We start from the raw sequence: 21,621 nt of genomic DNA, 5'->3' as shown, positions 1-21,621 counted from the left end.
AGTTTTTTGTTCCTTGTGTTGTCTATGGAGGTGGGTTTGTCTTTTGAGCCTTGCCTAAAAAAAGCACTATGGGGGTGGCAAGAGCCTTAGCCAGTATTCGAAAGCCTGAGGGTGACAGGTGCAAGCCGTACCTAGCTAAGCAATGTGGCTTGTCGAGCATGCCATCCCAGGCTGACACATACATGGATCCCCTTTGAATGACACCAATAGCTTAGCCAATTGTTAAAATTTATCATTTTATCTTTATACTGTGGCATAATTCTTGGCGAGGGCAAGATGCTACTCAGGGTCAGGGTCATACCGGCCTGGGCTACATGATCAGAGAGCTCCTCTATGTCTCTTTTCATGTAGTCCAGGGAGGTACATCTCAGGTCATTCACACCAACATGGACAATGACAGAGTCATATTTGTACTTGCTTTGGAGTGACCTGAGTGCTTGTGTTATGTGGCAAATCCTAGCACCCGACAGGCAGCTTACAGTGACCTTCTCCTTGTTCAGTCTGGTGAGTGGGACGTCAGTGTGCCTGACAATAGAGTCTCCTATTACTAGTGTATTTGGTGTGTTATTTAGCCTTAAGGGCTTCGACTGTGTGGCACACTGACTTTGTGAAGTATGTGATACGTGAATATTGTTGTGGGGTAACAGTTACTTGGATGTCTGCTTTGGAGGTCTCTGCTGCTTTGGCAAATTTTTATTTAGAGCCTCTGAGTATGTTTTTGTGTGTTTATGTGTCTTGTTTGCTGATACAATTGTTCTATATGAGACTGGCTGTGTGGTGCGAGTGGTTTCCTTCTCCTCTTGACTGACTGTGCCAGTCTTGGGTTGAGAGAGCTCAGCCTCCAGTTTGGCTGTATATTTGCATCTCTCACATATATTTGAGTTTGTTGAAAGGAGGAGAGGGTTGTCTTTGTACATAAGGCAATTGTAACATTGCCTCAAGATTCCCAGATTCACCAGCTGGACTGGAGAGTATACCTGAAACTGCCCTTTGGAAATGCCTGAATAGTTTAAAGAACTGGTTTATTGATTGTCCAGAAGGGACGAATAGGGAGCCTTGTACTTCTAAATAGTATAAGGGAATGTAGTGCTACTGTTTATTAGTGCTTACTGAGAATTTTGAGCAAGTGCTGGGCTGTAAAAGAAAGGTTGAGTGCTTACTTTGAGGGTTTGACTAGTTCTAAGGGAAAATTTGAAGAACAGACTTTGTGGAGCCGGGAATAGTTTAAACCTGCTTCAACGGCGCTGCACGATGTGCAAAACCACTCAAATGTGGGTTTTAAGGCGAGAGCTTGAAAGAGAGGAATTAGCCCAAAACGGCCAGTAAGCTACAAGTTGCTGGGCTAAGACCACTCCTCCAGGGACAGATAGGCTGCTCAAAGCTCCCCACTCTCACTGGTGAACAGAGAAGCTGAAAAAGGAATTTTTTTTTTTTTTTTTTTTTGCAGAACAACAGTAACTTACACAGAAACAGACACACTGTAATTTTAACAGGCTAGCACACAGTGTGTGTGTAGCCTACACACAAAAAAACAACACAACAGAGTATGGAGTTATATTATATATGATACTCCTCTGAGGGTTTGAGGGGGGAAGAGGGGAAAGTTGGAGCTAAATTTATCAATCAGCTGGGTGCTGCACCTCCTAATTTTTGACATGATTTTCTTCCTCAGCTGGGTGTCCAGATTTTATTTTTACTTCAAAGGAGATCATTTTGTGGTCTGACCTTACCAGGGAAGGAAATGCAGTAGGGGGTGTGCAGCAGTCTCGCCTATTAGTGAGGACCAGATCCAGTATGGTTGCACCCCTGGTTGGTGTATTGATAATCTGGTCAATGGAGTTTGTGTTTACAAAATACAAGAATCTCTGTATCTGTATGTTTGGTGTTGTATAGCAGCGGACCCAATCACCAGGCTGTGGACCGGTAATGGGCCATGGAGCACTTGGTACTGGGCCGTGAGGTAAGTGAATGGTCTGTATGAGTGTGTTTATGTGTCTGTCTGCATGTGTGAGTGAATGCATGGATCAATGCAAAAGAGACGTTGTGTGTATGTGTGTGTGTGTGTGTGTGTGTGTGTGTGTGTGTGCGTGCGTGTGTGTGTGTGTGTGTGTGTGTGTGTGTGTGTGTGTGTGTGTGTGTGTTATGGACGAAAGGTACACAAACCTCATTGCTGCTGTTCCCAGCGATCACTCTCATTCTTCATAGTCTCTCTCTCTCTCTCACACACACACACACACACACACACACACACACACACACACACACACACACACACACACACACACACACACACACACACACACACACACACACACACCATACCTCTCAACCTCTTAGTAGTGCAAAAAATCTAGACAAAGCCTAACAGAATGGGGGGACAAATAGGGACAGATTTTAAATATTGCTCTTATAACCATAGAAAGTTGCTAGAATAACAGGATTTGTCTTATCATTTTTCTGAAGGATATGAGGTCTGAAATACAAATGTATATCATTAGTTAGTGACTTCAGTCCTCAGATCATCCCAATGATTTACCAAAAATCAGAAAAGTTATGAGGAACAGAACAAAATTCAGAGGGAAAAATCTGGACATTCTGTAAAAATATGTACAGTTGAGAGGTATGAATACCTCTCAGCCTCTTACTTAGATCAAGAAATATGGACAAAGCCAAAAATAATGGGGGGACAAAGGCCCAAAATAGGGACCCTTTTAAGTACTGCTCTTGCAAACTTCGAAAATTGATAGAAATACAGGTTTTGCATTAGCATGAATTTTCTGAAGGGTATGAAGTATGAAACTCAACTGTCATTATTTTCTGACATCAGCCTCAATAATCTGCCAGTGATTTTCTAGAAAACAACAATTTTATGAGAAAAAGACCAAAAATATGAGGCAAAAATCTGGACATTCTGTAAAAATCTGTACAGTTGAGAGGTATGCTGGACAGAGCCAAATAATAGGGACAGATTTTAAATATTGCTCTTATAAACATAAAATCAGTAAGGTTGCCATTAGGTTTTCTTACTGCTCAACCATAGTAGATCAATGTTATGCTGTTAAGCAGAATGTACACTTTTTTGTGGTAATTATTGCCAACTGTCTTTTTATTGTACTTTGGAGCTTTTCTCCCCGGGTCTGGCCTCCTCGTTAAACAAATGTCAAATAAATAAATAAATATCTACTTTATTATGCACACCGCGAGATGGCCAGTCCATGGAAAATTGTCTTACATTGATAGCGGTCCTTGGTGCAAAAAAGGTTGGAGACCACTCTTGTATAGGATTCCCATTTAATAGTGGGGTTATTAAAGTCACCCATGAGTATGATATTGGGTTGAATGGTTAGTGTTTCTGATAAGTTTAAATACATAGTATGGGTTTCCTGTGTCATAGAAGAGGACCTATAGCTTGCAAGGAAGTAGTATTGCATTTTACCTATGGTGATTTGAACATGGAGTAGGTCAAGTGCATTGTCCTGTTTGACCATCCTTGAAGTATATTTATTTTTGATGTAAATAGAGACACCTCCACCTTTAGTCCCTGCCTGTGAAGTAGTTGTCCTAAATGTGTGGAAGGCATTATAACCTTGTACCCTTGGTGTGCTCTCCTCATCTATAAACCGTATCTCCTCTCCGTGACCTCACAGGCAACAGCATTCTCTAGGGTAAAGATGGCTTCTATAGAGTGACAGAAATGAATAGCAGAAACTCTTATTTAAGTGCAACACAGAAATATACTTTCCTGAGTGTATGAGCTGCAGCAGAACTTGGAAAAAAAAAGAATCCATAAACACTTTAAGTCCCTCAATGAGTTCATGAAGGTGTAGCTCTCTGCAATCTTACTATAAAAACAGCAAAAGGCATTCCAATCTGTGCAGAAAATAGTAAACAAGCAAAGAGAGAACCAATCAAAAGCAGTTGTAAGTTTGAGAGTGTAATGCTCAGTGACTTAAGGGGAAAAAATGCAGTGGTTAGCCTACTCACACTAGAATAATCACTACTATCACCAAGATGGCGCATACACCAGGCCAAAATATCTTGTTTCCTGATTAGCTACAAACAAAGTGAATGAAGGTAAAACAGAAAAAAATGTGAAAAAAAAACAACCACAAAAAGATACTTTGCTGAGTGCGTGAGCTATAGCAGAACGCCAAAAACATTTTTCAAGTCTCTCAGTAAGTGCACAGTGGTGTCATGAGACTATGCTATGATTTTATACAATGAACAATTTTTTTGTAGGGATGAATCCATAGCCATTTGAAAAAGGAAATGTATGTAACCCAACTGGTGTAGTGTGTGGAAGGACAGGAGTGCTTCAGGATGTGAGCAGCTTACTACACAGAGATTTACTGTGCTGCTGAAGTCTATACCATCGCAAGCTGTCTGGGAATTGGTGTCTCTATGCTTCAAATCTCCTGTAAAAGACAAAACTTTAGGGCCACAGACTTTCTGGTTTGCTGGGGGTTTTTTTTAATCTACCATAGCAGTACTGCACATTGAAGATAATAAGGCAATCTGATATATTTTGTAAAGTGATGTGGTGAATATCTAAACAAAGCATCTTTCTTTGATTTAGAGTAAGTATAATTTTCAGGTCAATTAATGATTGAATCCAGTATGCCAAGTATTTTTTTTCTTTTCACATAGATGCACCATATATACCAGAAGCAAGGAACATTGGTGTAGCTCTGGGACAAAATGGCGTCCTTCAATGTGAAGCATTTGCTATTCCTAAAGCTGACTTTGAATGGTATAGAGAAGACAAAAGGTAGAAATTAATAATTTCCAGAAAATGAATTGTTCAACTACTGTTACATGTCTGGTAACAAAAATAAGAATAAGGCATTCTTGTGTGTGTTTTCATAAATTAGAATGAATTTAAAATTATACTATTTCAGCTAAATTTTAAAGTTGTCTTCTTTCTCTAACTCTTTGCTTCCAGTATGGCAGAAGAGGACTTTGGTGTCTACAGAACTGCTGTAGAAAATTAGAGCTAAAGTAATAAGAGAGAAACTGAATCAACCAAAGTACATTACATTAAGTAACTTATTGCCAGATTTTTGATGAGGCTGAAGCCGATCGGAATGTACATTCCTCCATTCCGTCATGGCTAAATGACCACAACATTGCTAGGAATGAATCCAAGTGAGAAGGGAAAGAATGTTCTCCATAGTGGTGTAGAGATGAGCCCCTTATGAAAAGTTACCCAAAAAGAGACATTTCTTTCAGATTAAAATTCTGGTTCGGCATACAATTCAATTATCATATAACATATTATTAGAACTTTAAAAAAATAACATGTATGCAAAAAAAAAAAGAAACAAGTAAATAAAAATAAAAATGTTGAATATTCTTTACAGTGAAGACTGCATCAACCAGCACACCAAAGTGATTCAAATTATTATTAATTTTGTCTATCTTAGACATATTTATTTATTATTTGTTAACTGGGAAAGTCAGACTTGGAACAAGCCAATTTTCAGCAGAGGCCCAGGAAGAAATACTCCAGGCGCATCTCTTTGTAATGTGGGAGGAAATCAGAGCACGCGGACGAAACCCACACGAATGCAGGGAGGACATGCAGACTCTGTACAGAAGGCAGACAGCCAAGTATCGAACCAGAGAACCTCTTGCTATGAGGTGACAATGCTACCACTGCACCATCTAATGTACAATATAAAAGTAGATAATTCTTAAACCTTTGTTTTTTTAACATGCTTTGCTTTTACCGAGAGATAAAAAGAGATGGGCATCACGGCAGAGTTGAGGACAAAAAAAAGAAGAATGAAATCTGAACTGTACAAAGTACAATACAAGGTCTCTTCACCAGTTAATAATTAAATGTGGCAAAGAGCTTTTGTAAGCTTCTTTTAATGGTAGCAAACAGAATAAGCTGCTAAACATATTTATTTGAGAAGGAACAGTTTCACCTGCAGCATCTTAAATAAATGATGGTACTATCAACCTGTCACATCATAAATCTCTGACCATCACCACCTAATCGCTTGTTCCCATTCCATCTGTTCCTTACACACCACCCTTGTTATGGCTCTGTCCAGAAAGACTACTTCATACTGATGGATAATGCTAACTGTGATGAATTTGCCAGCTATTACTTCAGTAAGGATTCTTTCAAATGCGTCTTTTCAGTTATCCCTAATTTGTCCATTTTCTCCCTACCAAACTGTATGACCTCCATGAAGTAAAAGAGTATCCATCCCTCTTTGTGCTGCCATGGTCATTACCTTACACACACTGCTGTACAGAATGCATATTTGTTCCTTTTGCCATGTCAGAACCAGTTGTTACCTAACCTAATTGTATTTCCGAGTAGTCTGTTGGTTTCTTTCACCTAATATCTCAAGATGAAAAAAAAATAATTGTATTATTACTTATTTTGCAAGTTCATGCTACAAAGAAAAGGCAAAGAGTAGGACTATTAGGGATCCTATCAGGCCTTCATTTTCATCAGTAAGTAATGCATAAATAAACCAAGGGGTTGAACTGCAGTTTTATTCTAAGAGAAACAATTGGCTATATTTTCCATTCTCTGAAGCAGATCAAGCACCTCTGGATCAGATAAATAATGAAGCTGGCCTAGACCTTAAGTGCACTGCACATACAACATCAAAAGATAATATCCATTTTCTTTTTCTTCATAAGTATCCTCTGTTATCAGCAGATAGATACCCCATCATTCAGACATACTAATAACATTCAAATTCCACCATACTGCACAATCAGAAATCTAAAATCTCTAAACTAACATTTTTTTATGAGGAGCAGAAACTGTGATGCCCAAAATTAAGCTGTATTACATTTACAACACACCGTTTCACTCCCCATATATAAAACATTTCTCTATTTTTATCTGCTTATCAGCTCTGAAAATAATTTAATATTACCATACTGTTCAAACATACCATCCTCTTATCTATTTATTTAGTTATTTACTTATCTGCAGTTTGTTTACTGGGAAAGTCCCCTAGGCTATTTGGAGCCCATTTTCAGTGGAAACCCAGAAGCACCTCAGTACATGAATAAAAGTACAATTGTATAAATTGGTAATATACAACAAGCAAGCAATTAGCTTACATGTAAAAACAGAGTTAGCAGTCCTGTGGCAAAACAAATAGAAATGACATTGCAACATTTTTCCAGGTGATTGAAGCAAAGAGGAATTTTGGTAAACATGGCATCAATGTAGAAAGATATCTCTAGACTTAAATATTCTAAAGAGGCTGAGTGCAATTACAGTTCCATATGAAAGCTAGGTATTCACGTAGAGAAGTTTTGTAACAGGCAGAATTCTGAGTTTTTCTTATGGCTAAAGGTAGAACATTCCAATTTTTGGCTAAAGAGTAGGAGTAAAGTAGGTGGCCGGGCAAAAGATTTGGTTTGTAAAACTGTAGAAGTTGCTGATTCTGAGACCTGAGGGGCCTCTTTGGGAAGTAGTAAGTGAATATTGAGCTTAAGACAGAACTATCTGAAGGTTTAAAGATAAATGTATGTGCTATATATAGTTGTAAATAAGTGAGGTAGTTTGGTAGTTCCATCCATTTTAGGGAGGGTAGAGCAAACAGTGATAGGTGAAGTTTTTGGAATTAGTTGGGAATTTGGCAATTTTATTATAACAAGTCTCAAGCTTGGCCTTTAGTGTAGCTTAAAGGTGGTAAGTAGAGGGGCACCCTACATGAGAGAAGGGAGTTGGTAAGTGGAGGCAAGTGTTTGTTCAGTGGAGGGGCTGAGGAAGTGGTTGTGACTATACAGGATTCCTAGTTTCGTATGAGTTTTTCTGCTGTTGTGTTGTAAGCGAATATCAATATTTAGGTCTTTGTCTATGGTGTATGGAGGAATGCCAGCCACCCAGCATTACTGCAGCACAGGTTAAAGCTGCATTGTCCATGACCAAGAATACAGCTTCCATGGGACCTAACAATATGCCTGGATGTGTTCTACATGAACTACAAAGTGAACTGGCACCACATCTGTGTGCCCTGTTCAATCAAAGAATCGCTTCAGGCTTTGTCCCTACTGAATGGTACACTGCTACAGTCATCCCTCTCCATAAAGGGGAAATGACTACAGACCTTGGGAATTATTGCCCCATTAGCCTGATGAATCTGATATGTAAGGCTATGGAGCGCATCATCATGGACCTAATTAACAAGGATATAGGGATACAGGGAATCTCCAAACTCTAGATCCCATGCAATTTGATTTTGTGAAAGTTAGATCATGCCTGCTCCACCTGGTTGACTTCTTTGGCTCAGTCACCAGAGCTGTGGATGAGGGCAAGTCAGTTCTACAGCCTAACTCGATCTGGCCAAGGCCTTTGATACCATTCCCCACTCAGGAATTATTGATAAACTCATCAAACTAGGCATCAATCCTTATATCACTAGGTGGATTGCAAATTAGCTCACAGATAGAACCCACATTGTGAAAGTAGCGGACTTCAAATCAGACTGCCAACCAGTCACAAGTGGAGTCCTACAGGGATTGGTCCTGGGTTGTCTCCTGTTTGGCATCTACTTCTCAGAAGTTCAGGCCAACAAGGAGGGACTCTGCGGTCAGAAAGTTCTTCTATGAAGCACATCTCATTACCAAGGGTTTTGCATCCAGGAAGAAAGATGTCATCATCTCTCTCTACTTTTCTCTCATTACTTCAGTCATCAAGTATAATGCCCCATTTGGCATGTACCTCACTATACACATGCAACAGCTGGAAAGGCCACAAAAGTACCTCACGAAGAGGATCGTAGGCCTTAAACACATGTCCTACATGGACAGACTCAAAAAAACTGCAGGTTTTCTCTGTTTCATATCGTCTAGTAAGAGGCAATCTCTGCTTGACTTACAAAGCCATGTCTGACCCAGCTCTGTTAGAAATGCTACAGCTAAAGAAATCCCAATCCCTCCACACCACATGCTCCAGTGGCCTCAACCTCATTACCACAATCAACAGAACATGCTGGAGGGACAGGTTCATAACCCAGAGACTGCCCATGCTCTGGAATAGACTTCCCATACATGTCAAGTAGAGCACCTTAATGGCCCTCTTCAAGAGAAATCTTGACGAGTGGATGGAAAATAGAAAGTTCACGCCGGGGATCACTCCAGTGGCTCTACTTGATAGAGGCACTGGGAACTAACATCAGGTGGCATGATGCCAGGGAACTTCTATGGGCCTGGCTTGTAAAGGCTTCTGGGCCATTAGCCTAGTACACACCTATGCACCTAGGGTGACACTTAGCAGTTCTGTGTTGGCAACAAGTTCTATTTATGCCTTACTTTGAGAATAGCATCCAAGAAAGATATGAGAGCAGTCGTTGTGCTATGGCCAGGTCTGAATCCATGTTGTGCAGGAGGCAGGAGATGGTTACTAAGATCTTGGAGATAGGAAAGAAAATAACAATAGGATGAACGTTGCTGATATCAATGTTTTTGCCACCTATATGAATAGGGGGAATTAATGCTTTTTTCCATCATTTTGGGCAAATAGGATTCATGAATGGAGCTATTAATAAGGATACATATAGGGAATGAAATGCCATCTGCAGCAAGCTTTATAAATTTGGGGGGGTATATTGCCAGGTGCATTAGAGCAAGCTTTGAGCTTCAGAAGTAGTCTTTTTATAGTTGTGATAGAAATGGGATTAAGAGTGAGTAGAATGGGTCTTGGGCTCATGAGTGTATGGGGTGCATGTAGTAATAGGGAAGGTAGTGGAAGTTTATGGTGGAGCTGCATTACTTATGCTACCGTTAGCATGGGGAAAGCTAACAGTAATGACAGATATATAATTTATTAAGAACGTGTTAAAGAGAGAGGCTATTTCATGAGAAGGTTGTTTTTTTGCCAGAGTTCTGAAATGATCTGATGGAATTCCAGAATTATTTTTTTTTGGGGGGGGGGGGGGTTATGGTTAGATTGCAGTTTTGAACAGCATTCTTTTTTATCTTTGTTGACTAGTTTTTTTTTACCTGATTACAAAAATGTTTAAATTTTATCAGGTCTTGCTGGTTTCTATGGGTTTGACACTGCTTCCATATTTTATCTCCGTAGTGCATCAGATCTTTGGTAGCCACGGTAGCCATGGGGCAAGTTTGTGTTAATTCTTTTCATGGGAAGGGGTGCAAGGCTATTTAGTGTGGTTAGGAACATAGTATTAAAATAGTCAACAGTGTTGTCAAGTGGGACAGTTTTTACATTGTGCCAGTTTATCTTTTTCAGCATATTGACAAAGGGAAGTATATTGAATACAGTTAGGTTCCTTATTTGTTTGTAATGGTGATGATTTTGGCAGGAGAAGAGGGAGTGGCGGTGGATAAAGGCAGGGAGGTGGTAACTCAGAATGTTTGGAAGAGTACATGCTTCAGGTATTTTATTGAGTTCAGAGACAAGAATCCAATCTAGGATGGATTATGTGATGTTATCTTTATTTGATTTGGTTGGGGTGTTTGTGAGCTGTGTGAAGTTGAGTATTTTAATATTCGTGGCACAGACGCTGGAACTGAGTTTTAGCCAGTTGATATTTACATCAGCTAGGATAGCAGTTTCATTTTTGATATTAGTAGAAATCCAGGCAAGAATTTCTTCTAACAGGGGTATATTGTTGCCAGGGGTATGTAGAGAACTATGATGCACAGATGTTTGCAGTTGTTCATTTGCAGGAGAGAAATAAGAATTTTGGCATTAGTAAATTTGGGAACAGGATTTGTATAAGAAACTATGTTAAAGGTATTAGGAAAAATTAGTCCTACACTGCCTGTCAGATTTTACTGCTTGACAGCCTGAAGGAAGATATTCCAATTTTTTAATGTAGGGTTTTACCCAGGTCTCAGTGGATCATAGGATCATAGGAGGTTACTAGGCTGTTAGCCTTGAGACCCTTATAAACCTAGCCAAGAGTTTACCCCATGTTTAAACAAATCAGCACTGAATGCCCCTGTCCAGCAGGGACATGGGTGGAATTCCAGGGGTATATTTTCTATTTCCCATCCAGTTATCCAGGTTGAGATTGAAAAGGGATAATGAAGTACTCTGCTTGATGTGGAGAGGGAGTCTATTCCATAGATAGGGGAGTCTCTGGGACACCAATCTATCCCACCAACAAGTCTTGTTGATGTCGCAGACCAGATTGAGGCTGAGTGTGTGGGTTACTCAAGTGGAGCTTGACTTGCAGATATGCAGAAATCCCATAGTGGCAATAACATCTGGTTGGCTATGAGCAAGCCACACATGAAAATTAGAATTTTTGTGGTGAATACATTGGATATTTATAGTTACTATGTAAATGGATTTGTGGATATCTAGGAAGGACTGATAGAAAGGAGAGTAGATAGGAAAGTTTTGTAGCAGGTGGGTAAATGATAGTAAGCCTGGGAGGCAGAGGACAGGAATTGATGAGTATATATAGAAGAGAATAGATTAATGTGGAGGGAAGAGGAAATTATATTGATTGGCTGGATGAGGTAAGGGGGAGGAGTGACTAGTGCAGATGTATAGAGATAGTGTGGTTTTGGGAGTAAGGTAGGGGTGCAGAGTGAGTCCAAATGGAACAAGGGCGAATGGACTGGGCAGATCCAGAGGAGGAACAGAAACCAGTCAGAAAAGTATGCATTTTACAAGGCAAGTGGCAGAGCTATAGAAACTTTACTGGCTAAGTAAGATCACTAATAGGGTAAGCATGCATTTAAAAATATTTAATTTACAAGAATGGCAGAAAGGCTGTGTTACTTTATTTAAAATTAAGTTTTGGACATATACATTTACATGCAGACCCCTAGGAGGCTATAGAGGGTGTGAGGGCCAGCTACAGTACCGAGAAAATTGAGTAAAAATAAAAGCTGTAACTACTGAAAAACAAAGTAGAACAGCAGTGAGTGCTGAATAAACTAGGTAGAAAACAGCCATGGGAATAGCAGAGCCATCAGGAGTTAGAGTGCATGCCACATAACAAACAATAAGCTTAAAATGCTAGTCAGAACCAAAGAGGCATATACAAGTAAAGTTAAGGTCCATAGAGAGTGCAGAGTTTGACCTGGGAGCTAATAACAGAGTTGCTATGCAAGTACTGAAGTGGGAGAATATAAGGCTAGGAAGAGGGAGAGAGGAAAATAAATAAAACATGTTTTAATGCAGGGTCTAATACAGTAACAGCAGAAAAAAACATAACATTGAAGTATACTCTAACAAAGAAATATGTTCCTAGGCTGCTAATATAGAATCAACAAATAAATTCCTAAGCTGCTAATCTGAAGCATAAAATACATTTTCTACAAAACTGGAACAGTTATACAGTGGAAATATTAAGAAACAATGCATTTAGCCACAAACAGCTGAATTAACAATTAGCTTCAATAAATAATGGTTGGATAGCAGTTTCAGCAATCACAGAGACATAGTTTGGTATTTCAGTGTGTGGAGTTCAACATAGATATATTCATACAATTTGCTTCATTTTCCATGGCAAGCACACTGAGACAGAGTGAGGGTACCATGCAGGGAAAATTTTAAAATGGCACCCAATAGGTTCACAGTACTATAGCTTCCAATCAGAAGATGGGGAAGGGCAGAGCTCAACAATGAACACCAAAAATGAGTGATAACATACAGCTAAGCCAATTACTAAGCCAGAGCATGAACACAAACCAAGCAGAAAAATGTACATTTTACTACGCCAATGGCAGTTCTTCAGTAACTTTACTGGGTAATTAAGCTGACTAATATGGTAAGCATACATATAAAAATATTTAATTTACAAGAGTGGCAGAAAGGCTGTGTTACTTTATTTAAAATTAAGTTTAGGACAGATACGATATATTTACATGCAGATTCCTAGGAGGGTATAGAAGGTGCAATGGCTAGCTACAGTACCAAGAAAATTGAATAAAAAAGCTGTTATTACTGAAAAACCAAGTACTACAGCAGTGTGTACTAAATAAACTAAGTAGAAAACAGCCGTGGGAATAATGGAGCCATTGGGACTTAGTGTGCATATCAAGTAACAGACAGTAAGCTTAAAATACTAGTCAGAACAAAATAGGTACATACAATTAAAGTTAAGGTCTGTAGACACTGCAGCCTTCAATCCAAGAGCTGAAAACAGAGCTGCTGTGCAAGTATTGAAGCAGGGGAGTATAAGGAATTAAAGTTAAGGGCCATAGAGAGTGCAGAGTTCAGTCCGAGAGCTGAAAACAGATGCTGTACAAGTATTGAAGCAGGGGAGTATAAGGAATTAAAGTTAAGGTCCGTAGAGAGTGCAGAGATTGATCTGGGAGCTGAAAACAGAGGTGCCATATAAGTATTGAAGCAGAGGAGTATAAGCTTTTCTGTTTTGAGAATACCAAGGCAGAGTGAACAGGGTGCCATGCAGGAAACATTTAAAGTCTTTTTCTGTCTTATCCCTTCACCAGTATGCTGTCATAAGAGTTTATTTCTTTATGTGTCTCTCTTTCAGCTTCATTTAATGGAGTACAAAAGCTGATCATTCTCATTATGCCTGGTCTGAAAATACTGCTTAGAGACTTATTCATTACCTAACAGAGTGCCACAATCAATAATCACAAAATATGGTTTCTGACATGAGGGAGGAAAAATAAAATCATTTTCTAACTTCATCATTTGACGTACATTCAAATTGAGAAAATTGCCACATTTATGCAGGGCATTTGTTATTTTCTCATGCACATCAAGGTCTGGTTTTAAGGCACTTTCCCTTCATGGTACTTATTATTTAGAGCTGAATGGCCTGGTGGTCTAATGCACTATGCTATAATTGACAGGGTCCTGGGTTCAGACTTGGCAGGGCCAAAGTTTTCCCCGGGCCTCTGCTGAAAAATGATCTGTGTCCAATTGGAATTTGCTGGTAAACAAATGTAAATAAATAAATGTTTCTCAGCGCTCTTATACTGCACCAGAATTATGTCATTGGCTGCATTAATGTCTCCATCAAAGTATGTATTTTATTTGGTTTATAGTGGTGATTTTTGATTGGTATGAACTTCTCCTGCTGAAAAGCAGTTCAAGCAGTTCGTGAAACTGTTATTTATCTGGTAACATCATAAGTAAAAACAGCTAACATAGCTTCATAACTTATCTTAAAGCTTACTTTACACAAGAAATGGAGATTTCCTAAGTCAATCATTTTGTGATTTGCCATAACAGAAGTATTATCTGTTCTGAATATAAATATACTGCAAACCCTTATCTATACACTTTGTTCACATATCAACTATTCTAGCACTGTTTTTATTTTGCTAAAAATCTTTAGCAAATCATTTTTTAAACTGAAGCATGAATTCACAAATATTAATAGAAAATAGAACAAACTGAAATGATAATTTCTGTCACCACCTCACAGTGGTGCAGCTGCTTTAATTCATGCCCTGTACTGTTACCACAAGCCAGCAACCCACCCCAGGTAGCTCTTCAACTGGAGAAAAAAAAAACACTTCTATAGCAATTAGATTATGATACCCCACTTTTATTGAAGAGCAAAAAAAAAAAAAACAGGATGATGAATGGCCATGTCCTAGCTATACTTCTGTCATCTCATATAGTAATGTTTTCCTTTTATTCTCCAACAGTAAACACATTGCATAAGTCCTCCTGAGTATTATTTGCATGTGTTCACACAAATTCAATTTATTTTCATGAGATTTGCTCCTTTCTTTTTCTAAAGATCCTACCTACATTTTTTTATCTTCATTAAAGTATGCAAAACATCTATTACAGTTAGTATAGATTTTGATTAAAACTTCTAATGATAGCTTTTTTTTGGCAACAAACTGCATTAAACTTACCAATGTCTTACTATGTTTAAACAGCTGAGATACTATATTTCAACTCAGAAGCATCATCACTCTTTGAGAATACCATTACTTCAGATTTACAACTGACTAGATACCCTTAGGCATCCAAGCCATCTGTTAAGCCTAGTATTTTATTGCCAGTCTCTTTATGTGCAATTAAAGTCCTGAAAACTGCTTGCAGTTTCCCACACCTACCTAAGACTTTTCACATTTAGTACATTTAGTATCTGTAATCAAGGCTATATGGGTGTGTAACTTTGATTACATCCCTTCACTAACCTATACTCCTCTTTCCTTACCTCCTATGGCCATACAACATGTCATAGGTTACGATTTTGACATATTGCATTGGTGATACGTCAGAACAGCAATAAGGAACTTATAATTGTACCACTTGCAATAAATTTGCTCACTAGATTTTAATTAAGAATTTTGTTTCTTTTAAAAGAAATGTCCCTTTTGGATTAACCCACTTGCCATATTAACAATCATATAACTTAATGGTGTATTATTCTAGTCTTAAACTGACTGACATTAGTCTCATAAACTCCAGTTTGATGCTGAGGTAGACATCCCATATGCATACATTTTGAGTTTCTGATATAATAATTTCCAACTTGTTAACAATTGATTTTCTGGTATACAGGTAAATCCCAAACACTTGTTTCTATTTAACTGTCTTAGCAACTGAAAATGCCAATAATTAAAATACTTTAAGAACATTAAAAATATAAAAAAGTAGAAAATTTGAAGTATTAAAATGTGTTGTTTACAGAAAAATATGTAGTTATTAAATAGCAACTAGTGTTCTTTGAATGGAGCAAGCATACACAAATACACTAGCTAAAGCACAAAAAGTATATCAAATCATGTATAAATCCTTTCAAAAGACCAGATTGTAAAATAATAAATTAAAAAAAAACTTATTTTACTCAGTGAGCACTTTTGTTCTACAAAAGAGACTGCAATATATTTCAGTGAAAAGCACAAATTAACAAATAAATCCACATTGAAAATTTTCATTTTGGCTGCCAGTGACTCATCTAATGCCTTAGTACTATGAATGAATGGTCCTTAAATTTGGTGGGAATAAATAGTTCACTAATAATCTGTGCAACAAAGACAAACTTTTGCACATACTTGCACAATCTTGTTCAATCTTAGCTTATACGACAAACCCAAAAGAAAACTTTCCTGATAGAAGATTCATGTCGAGATTTTCAGGACCATAACCATATCAGTCCTCAAAAATAGTAATTGAACCAAGGTAGATGTTTGATACATGTTCCTTAACAAGTTGTGACATTTACTATAGCACAGTGCTTTGGGTTTCAAGAAGAAGAAAGCAACAATGCAGGATTGTGGAGAGGGAACTCTTCACAGTGTTTAAGGCTAACACTTATGGGAAATTGAGTGACACAGATTAAACAACTAGATGTTGTGTCCTAGGAAGCACTTGTCAACAAGAAGATCTGGGGTCAAGCCGATGTTAATTATATAAATCCTGGATACAAGTAGGTAATATGGGAACATACAGACATATATGGATGGGAGCATTTTAAGGGAGCTTTTTTAACAAGACAGTGGATAGGTGAGAAACTGTTCTTTGCCTGCATTGATGAAGACATATGTTGAATACACAAACACTCTACAAAAGACGAAGCATAAAGAGGCTCCTTAAAAGATGTGAAGCAGCGTGAAAAAGGGTAGAGAGAGCTTTATTTATAAAGATATCTACCTGACAACACAAAAGTGTTAAACACGAGGGAAATATGAGGGAGGAAATAAATTAAGACAGCTTGAAACATACATGAAAAAATGTCTATTTTCTTAGTAAATGGCTATATTTATGTGGTAAACAAGTAGGGGTCATTCATTTGTGGTATAACACACCCAGTAAGGTAGCATGGAATAGAGGAATTTCTAATTTGGAGATATAGAACTGAAGATGTTACAATGATTCCTATTTTTGGGAAGTGTATCACAGCTCAAAAAGATGGTGGCAGGCAACCCAAGGATGGACTAAGATGCTTGGTGAAACTTGAGTTTGGGATTGAGACATTTGCAGTATAATGCAGTAAGGTTGAACTGACCACTTGGATGCTAATGACATTTTTACTAAAATGGTCATAGCAAGGGAATGAAGAAGAATGCACACGTTAAAAGTGGGGATTTTGAAGGTGGAGTATTTTAAGATGATTAGAATTGGACATTATTACAAACTGAATGTCACAAAAACTAGACCTTAAAGCTAAATATTCATGTTATGTTTTTACTGGAATTTGAACAAAAACTAAGGGGTGACAAACTCATTGAATTTATTTACATTTTTGTTAATCATGTTCTTTTGCTTTGAAAATCAAATGATTTTTTTATAGAATAAGTGCAATACAACCACAAGTATAAGAATGCTATTTGTCTGAGCCTTATCTTGATCGTGACTAAAACATTTTATCATTGGAGTTTCATGGCATGCTGCACCAGATTCAGTAGTATTGCTTTGGCATATGAATGTTAAAGCAGTCCAGCAGACTAGGTGTACATGCTTGTGCAAAATGCCTGTAATGGAAATCTCTTGTTGCCTCTTATTATATTACACTATAAGCATTACACCCTAAACTTTAAACTGTGTGAACAGTGCTTTCCCGAAGGAAAAGAGATATATGCCTCTATCATGTTTTCTTTTTATTGGAAGAGAACTATTTTTTCAAATAAATTCAACAGCAGGATAATTTTGATTGTCCTGAAAGGTAGTAATTTTTAAACACATCTTGAGATATATGCTTACTAGAAAGTATATTTTTGGTCGAATTGTTGACTGAGTAATTTATATCCACTTTCCCTTTGGTGGCAAGCTTGTAAGCTACTTAAAATTCATTAACTGTGGGAGGCATTGCAGACATTTTTAAAGTTTTTTTTTTTTTTTTAATTTTTTTTTAAATTTGGCCTACCAGAAATCAAATTCCAAAGAAGTAGTATCTACAAATCTTGATGGAATTATTAATCCTTAAAGAGAGGCATGGCTTCCTGATCAGTATAAAATTAGGCTAAATAGCTATACATTTAATCCAGAATAGTTTCAGAAAAAAATGTCTGGCATTAACTTACATTCCTATTATTGTAAAAGATAAAGCTTGAAGCAGATCAGCAGAAAAAAGTCATATGTCAACAAATCTTTACTTCATAGCTGGACATTACTTCTTGGCTAAGATATTTCATGAGTATTATTGCTTTTTATGCCTATACTCGGATATTTTTGCAACTCATATTAGAAGAGTTAGTGAAGAATAATATGGGGAAAACCGACTTGTGAAAAGCAGAGTACAAAATCCTAAATGTGCATTGTTTTGCTGATTCTTTTGGTCATCAGATCAATGGCAGCTAAAAGGCAGACTTGGCTTAAACTATTTTAACACTAATAAAATGAAATGGACTTGCTGCATGACTCAGTTCCTAATACTACCTTTAATGAAAATCAACATATGTTTTCTTAGCTGATGTGTGTAAAAAAGTGAGATATGCTGTCTATTAGATGCCTCAAATCACCTTTAGTAATCTTTCTAAGAATTTTCAGTGTATTGAAAGGTCTGGTTTTTTTTTGTTTTTTTTTTTTACACAGTTCTCACCAAATAGTACTAAAATGACATCCACAGAGTGGTAGAAATGCATGCAGCACACCACATAAAAGATTCAAGATAGGAAACTCGATATAATGCCCAAAGACAGTCACACATCCACAAACACATGCACACAGGGTTTAAGAAGGCTTTTATTCTGTATAGTGACCCAAGTTTTTTTATTTATGGTCTTGATCAATTGGTTTACGTGTAGGTCAAATTTTTGATTATTTTCAATAAGGACACCTAGTAGTTTTGTAGAAGGGTCAGGGGAGATAATTATTCCATCTTTTGCACTTATGGTGAAGGTAAAAGCAGGAGACCTTTATGTGGGTGAGAATAGCAGCATTTTAGTTTTTTTGGGATTTAGTAACAATCGATGTTCAGAGAGCCAGTTTTCTATTGTATTAAAGGTGGCCTAGGTAGCAAACCTCAAGTCTGCAGGAGATGTAGCTGAGCAAATCAGGGTGGAGTCGTATGCATATTGGATACAGCTAACATTAGGGATGACAGTATATAGGTCATTAATAAAGATGGAAAAGAGAAGGGGCCATAGTATAGAGCCTTGTGGAACTCCAAGGGTGTTAGGTAATAGGTTAGAGAGCTTGTTCTGCTAGAGAACAGCCTGCTGCCTCCCACTGAGGTAAGATTTAAACCATTGAAGGGCTTCAGAATCTAGGCAATAAGTCTGCAGGGTGTGTATCAACAGTTGATGATCCACCATGTCAAATGCCTTGGAAAGATTTAAGAAGAGAGCTGAGGATATTTGATTATTGTTTCGGTTGTTATTAATAGTATTGGTAAAAGCTAGTAGGGCGGTGGTCGTGCTGTGGTGTGAACGAAGCCATGTTGGGTATTGGCTAAGAGGCGATTCTGGATTAGGTGGTGCACGAGCCATTTGTGTATACATTTTTCCATGATCTTTGCAAGTGAAGAAAGTATAGCTATTGGTCTATAACTGGAGAATTCAGTGGAGAGACCTCCTTTATGTAGTGGGATTACATAGGATGTTTTTCAAATGGTGGGAATTTTAGCCTCAGCTATGGTATGATTAATTAGTATAGAAACTGGGTAGGCAATTGCATCAGCTGATTTTTGAAGGTATTCGGCAGGGAGTTGGTCAGCGGAGAGTATGGTGGGTTTTAATTTTTTGATTAAGGTGTGAAAAAATGATGTGGACACTGATTGAAAGCTGACAGAGAGTAAATTTATATGGGTGGGACTGCCGGGGCCGGGAGAGCTAGGAGGTAATTGTCTAGCTAGAGCATGAATTGTCTCAGTAAAGAAATGGTTAAAACTGATATAGATATAGATATAATATATATTTAAAGACATGTACATCAAAGTACACAAATGCTGTAAAAGTCCAATCATCAGTCCTAAAAGCTAGAAAGCCAAAAGAGAAAAAAAAAACATTTTTTTTGCAGTGCCAAGCACCCCTACACCCAGACCCCCGGTTAATTATATATACCAACTTTGAGATTAATGTACAGTGGGAGAAGGACAAATTCCCTGATCCCTACTCTTCATAATCTCACATGGAAGTAACCATGATAGATGCAGTCAAATGAGGGTTGATTACTTCTGCTAGAGTGAAAAACATTTGACATTATAATCTTTTGATTATATATATGTATGATTTCCATATGTGTGTGTGTATATATACATATATATATATATATATATATATATATATATATATATATATATATATATATATATATATGTGTGTGTGTGTGTGTGTGTGTGTGTGTGTGTGTGTGTGTGTGTGTGTGTGTGTGTGTATATATAATATATATATGTGTGTGTGTGTGTGTGTGTGTGTGTGTGTGTGTGTGTGTGTGTGTAGTATATATATATATATATATATATATATATATATATATATATATATATATATATATATATATATATATATCAGCATGGATTCCCTTCACAAGCTCAAAGTTTCAAAACTTCAAACTACAAATGGTCAAGACCATAAGATTGAAGTCTTGAAGCTTCAAACATTTTGAATAGAGATTGTCAAACAGTGCGGAATGGGAAATTTACTGTTTTCCTCACTGTAGTGCAATCTTGGAATTGGTATACTTATTTAGCAGAGGGTGTGGGGGGTACAGGGGGGCTTGCCACCCCCTTCTGCAAAACTTTAAACAAAAATTTTTGTCTTTATTTTTCTTACAATTTCAAAGTTTCTAAACTTCAGTCTTATGGTCTCAACCATTTGCAGATCGAAGTTTTGATACTGCTAGCTTGTAAAGTAGATCTCTCTCTCTCTCTCTCTCTCTATATATATATATATATATATATAGTTTTATACATATATATATATATATATATATATATATATATATATATATATTTTTTTTTATAGCAATATATATATATATATATATTTTTTTATAGATTTATAGCAATATATATATATATATATATATATATATATATATATATATATATATATATAGTACTTACGTATTATCGCAACCAGATTTTTGCGATAATACCACTTGCTTCTCGGTTTTGTTTTCTGACCGTTAGTGTTTTATAAGTGTTATATAGTGTTTCCTTTAACAATACATCTTTTTTTCTGCAGTGTTTTCAATAAAATGTGCATAACAACCCCCCCCCTCCACCAAAAAAAAAAAAAATAGAAACATGCTGTTGTTTCTTTATGCAGTTTACTGCCAGGGTGGTGAAGCTTAACTGAATAGTGCGCCGCCACCCGCTGAAAGTTCCTTTCCCTTTTTTTTCCGTGGCAGTAAATGCTGATGAATGTAATGGTTATACATGTTTTTTGGACCTTTTTCAGCTATATCACAGACTCATACGGGTACAAAACAGGTTATCTGTTTAATTTTAAGATGTTTCCTGACATTTGTACAACACTCTCAGTCTGATTACGATAACAGTGAGCAAGTGGTATTATCACAAAACTCCGGTTGCGATATATATATATATATATATATATATATATATATATATATATATAAAATAAACACCGTGCACAAGAAGAATCTTAATTATATAAATTCAGACTTCTTTTAGGCATAGTAATTAATACTGAGCTAGTAGAAAGGAAATAAAAACTCAGACACTGAATAGATGATTAAGCTTTCGCTCTTATTCAGGTGGAAGAGCTTCATCAGAATAACATATAGTCAACAATACTTACATTATATGTAAC

General features: G+C 37.1%; 1 protein-coding gene across 4 annotated transcripts in view; it reads left to right on the top strand.

Moving 5' to 3' along the window:
• The window catches only part of LOC122813969 (neurotrimin-like), a 2,345,907-nt gene that overhangs the window by 2,209,872 nt on the left and 114,414 nt on the right, over positions 1-21,621 (top strand). For all 4 annotated transcript variants that reach the window (XM_044086525.1, XM_044086523.1, XM_044086524.1 and 1 more), the window contains exon 5: positions 4,648-4,768. In XM_044086525.1, coding sequence (XP_043942460.1) covers positions 4,648-4,768 — 121 coding nt within the window. The remainder of the gene's footprint in view (positions 1-4,647; positions 4,769-21,621) is intronic.

This window comes from Protopterus annectens, chromosome 10.part0 (genome assembly GCF_019279795.1).
Source record: "Protopterus annectens isolate FY-2018-M chromosome 10.part0, PAN1.0, whole genome shotgun sequence".
Taxonomy (NCBI): domain Eukaryota; kingdom Metazoa; phylum Chordata; order Ceratodontiformes; family Protopteridae; genus Protopterus; species Protopterus annectens.
The sequence above is the reverse complement of the archived record's forward strand: the minus strand, read 5'-3'. Positions and strand labels throughout refer to the sequence as shown.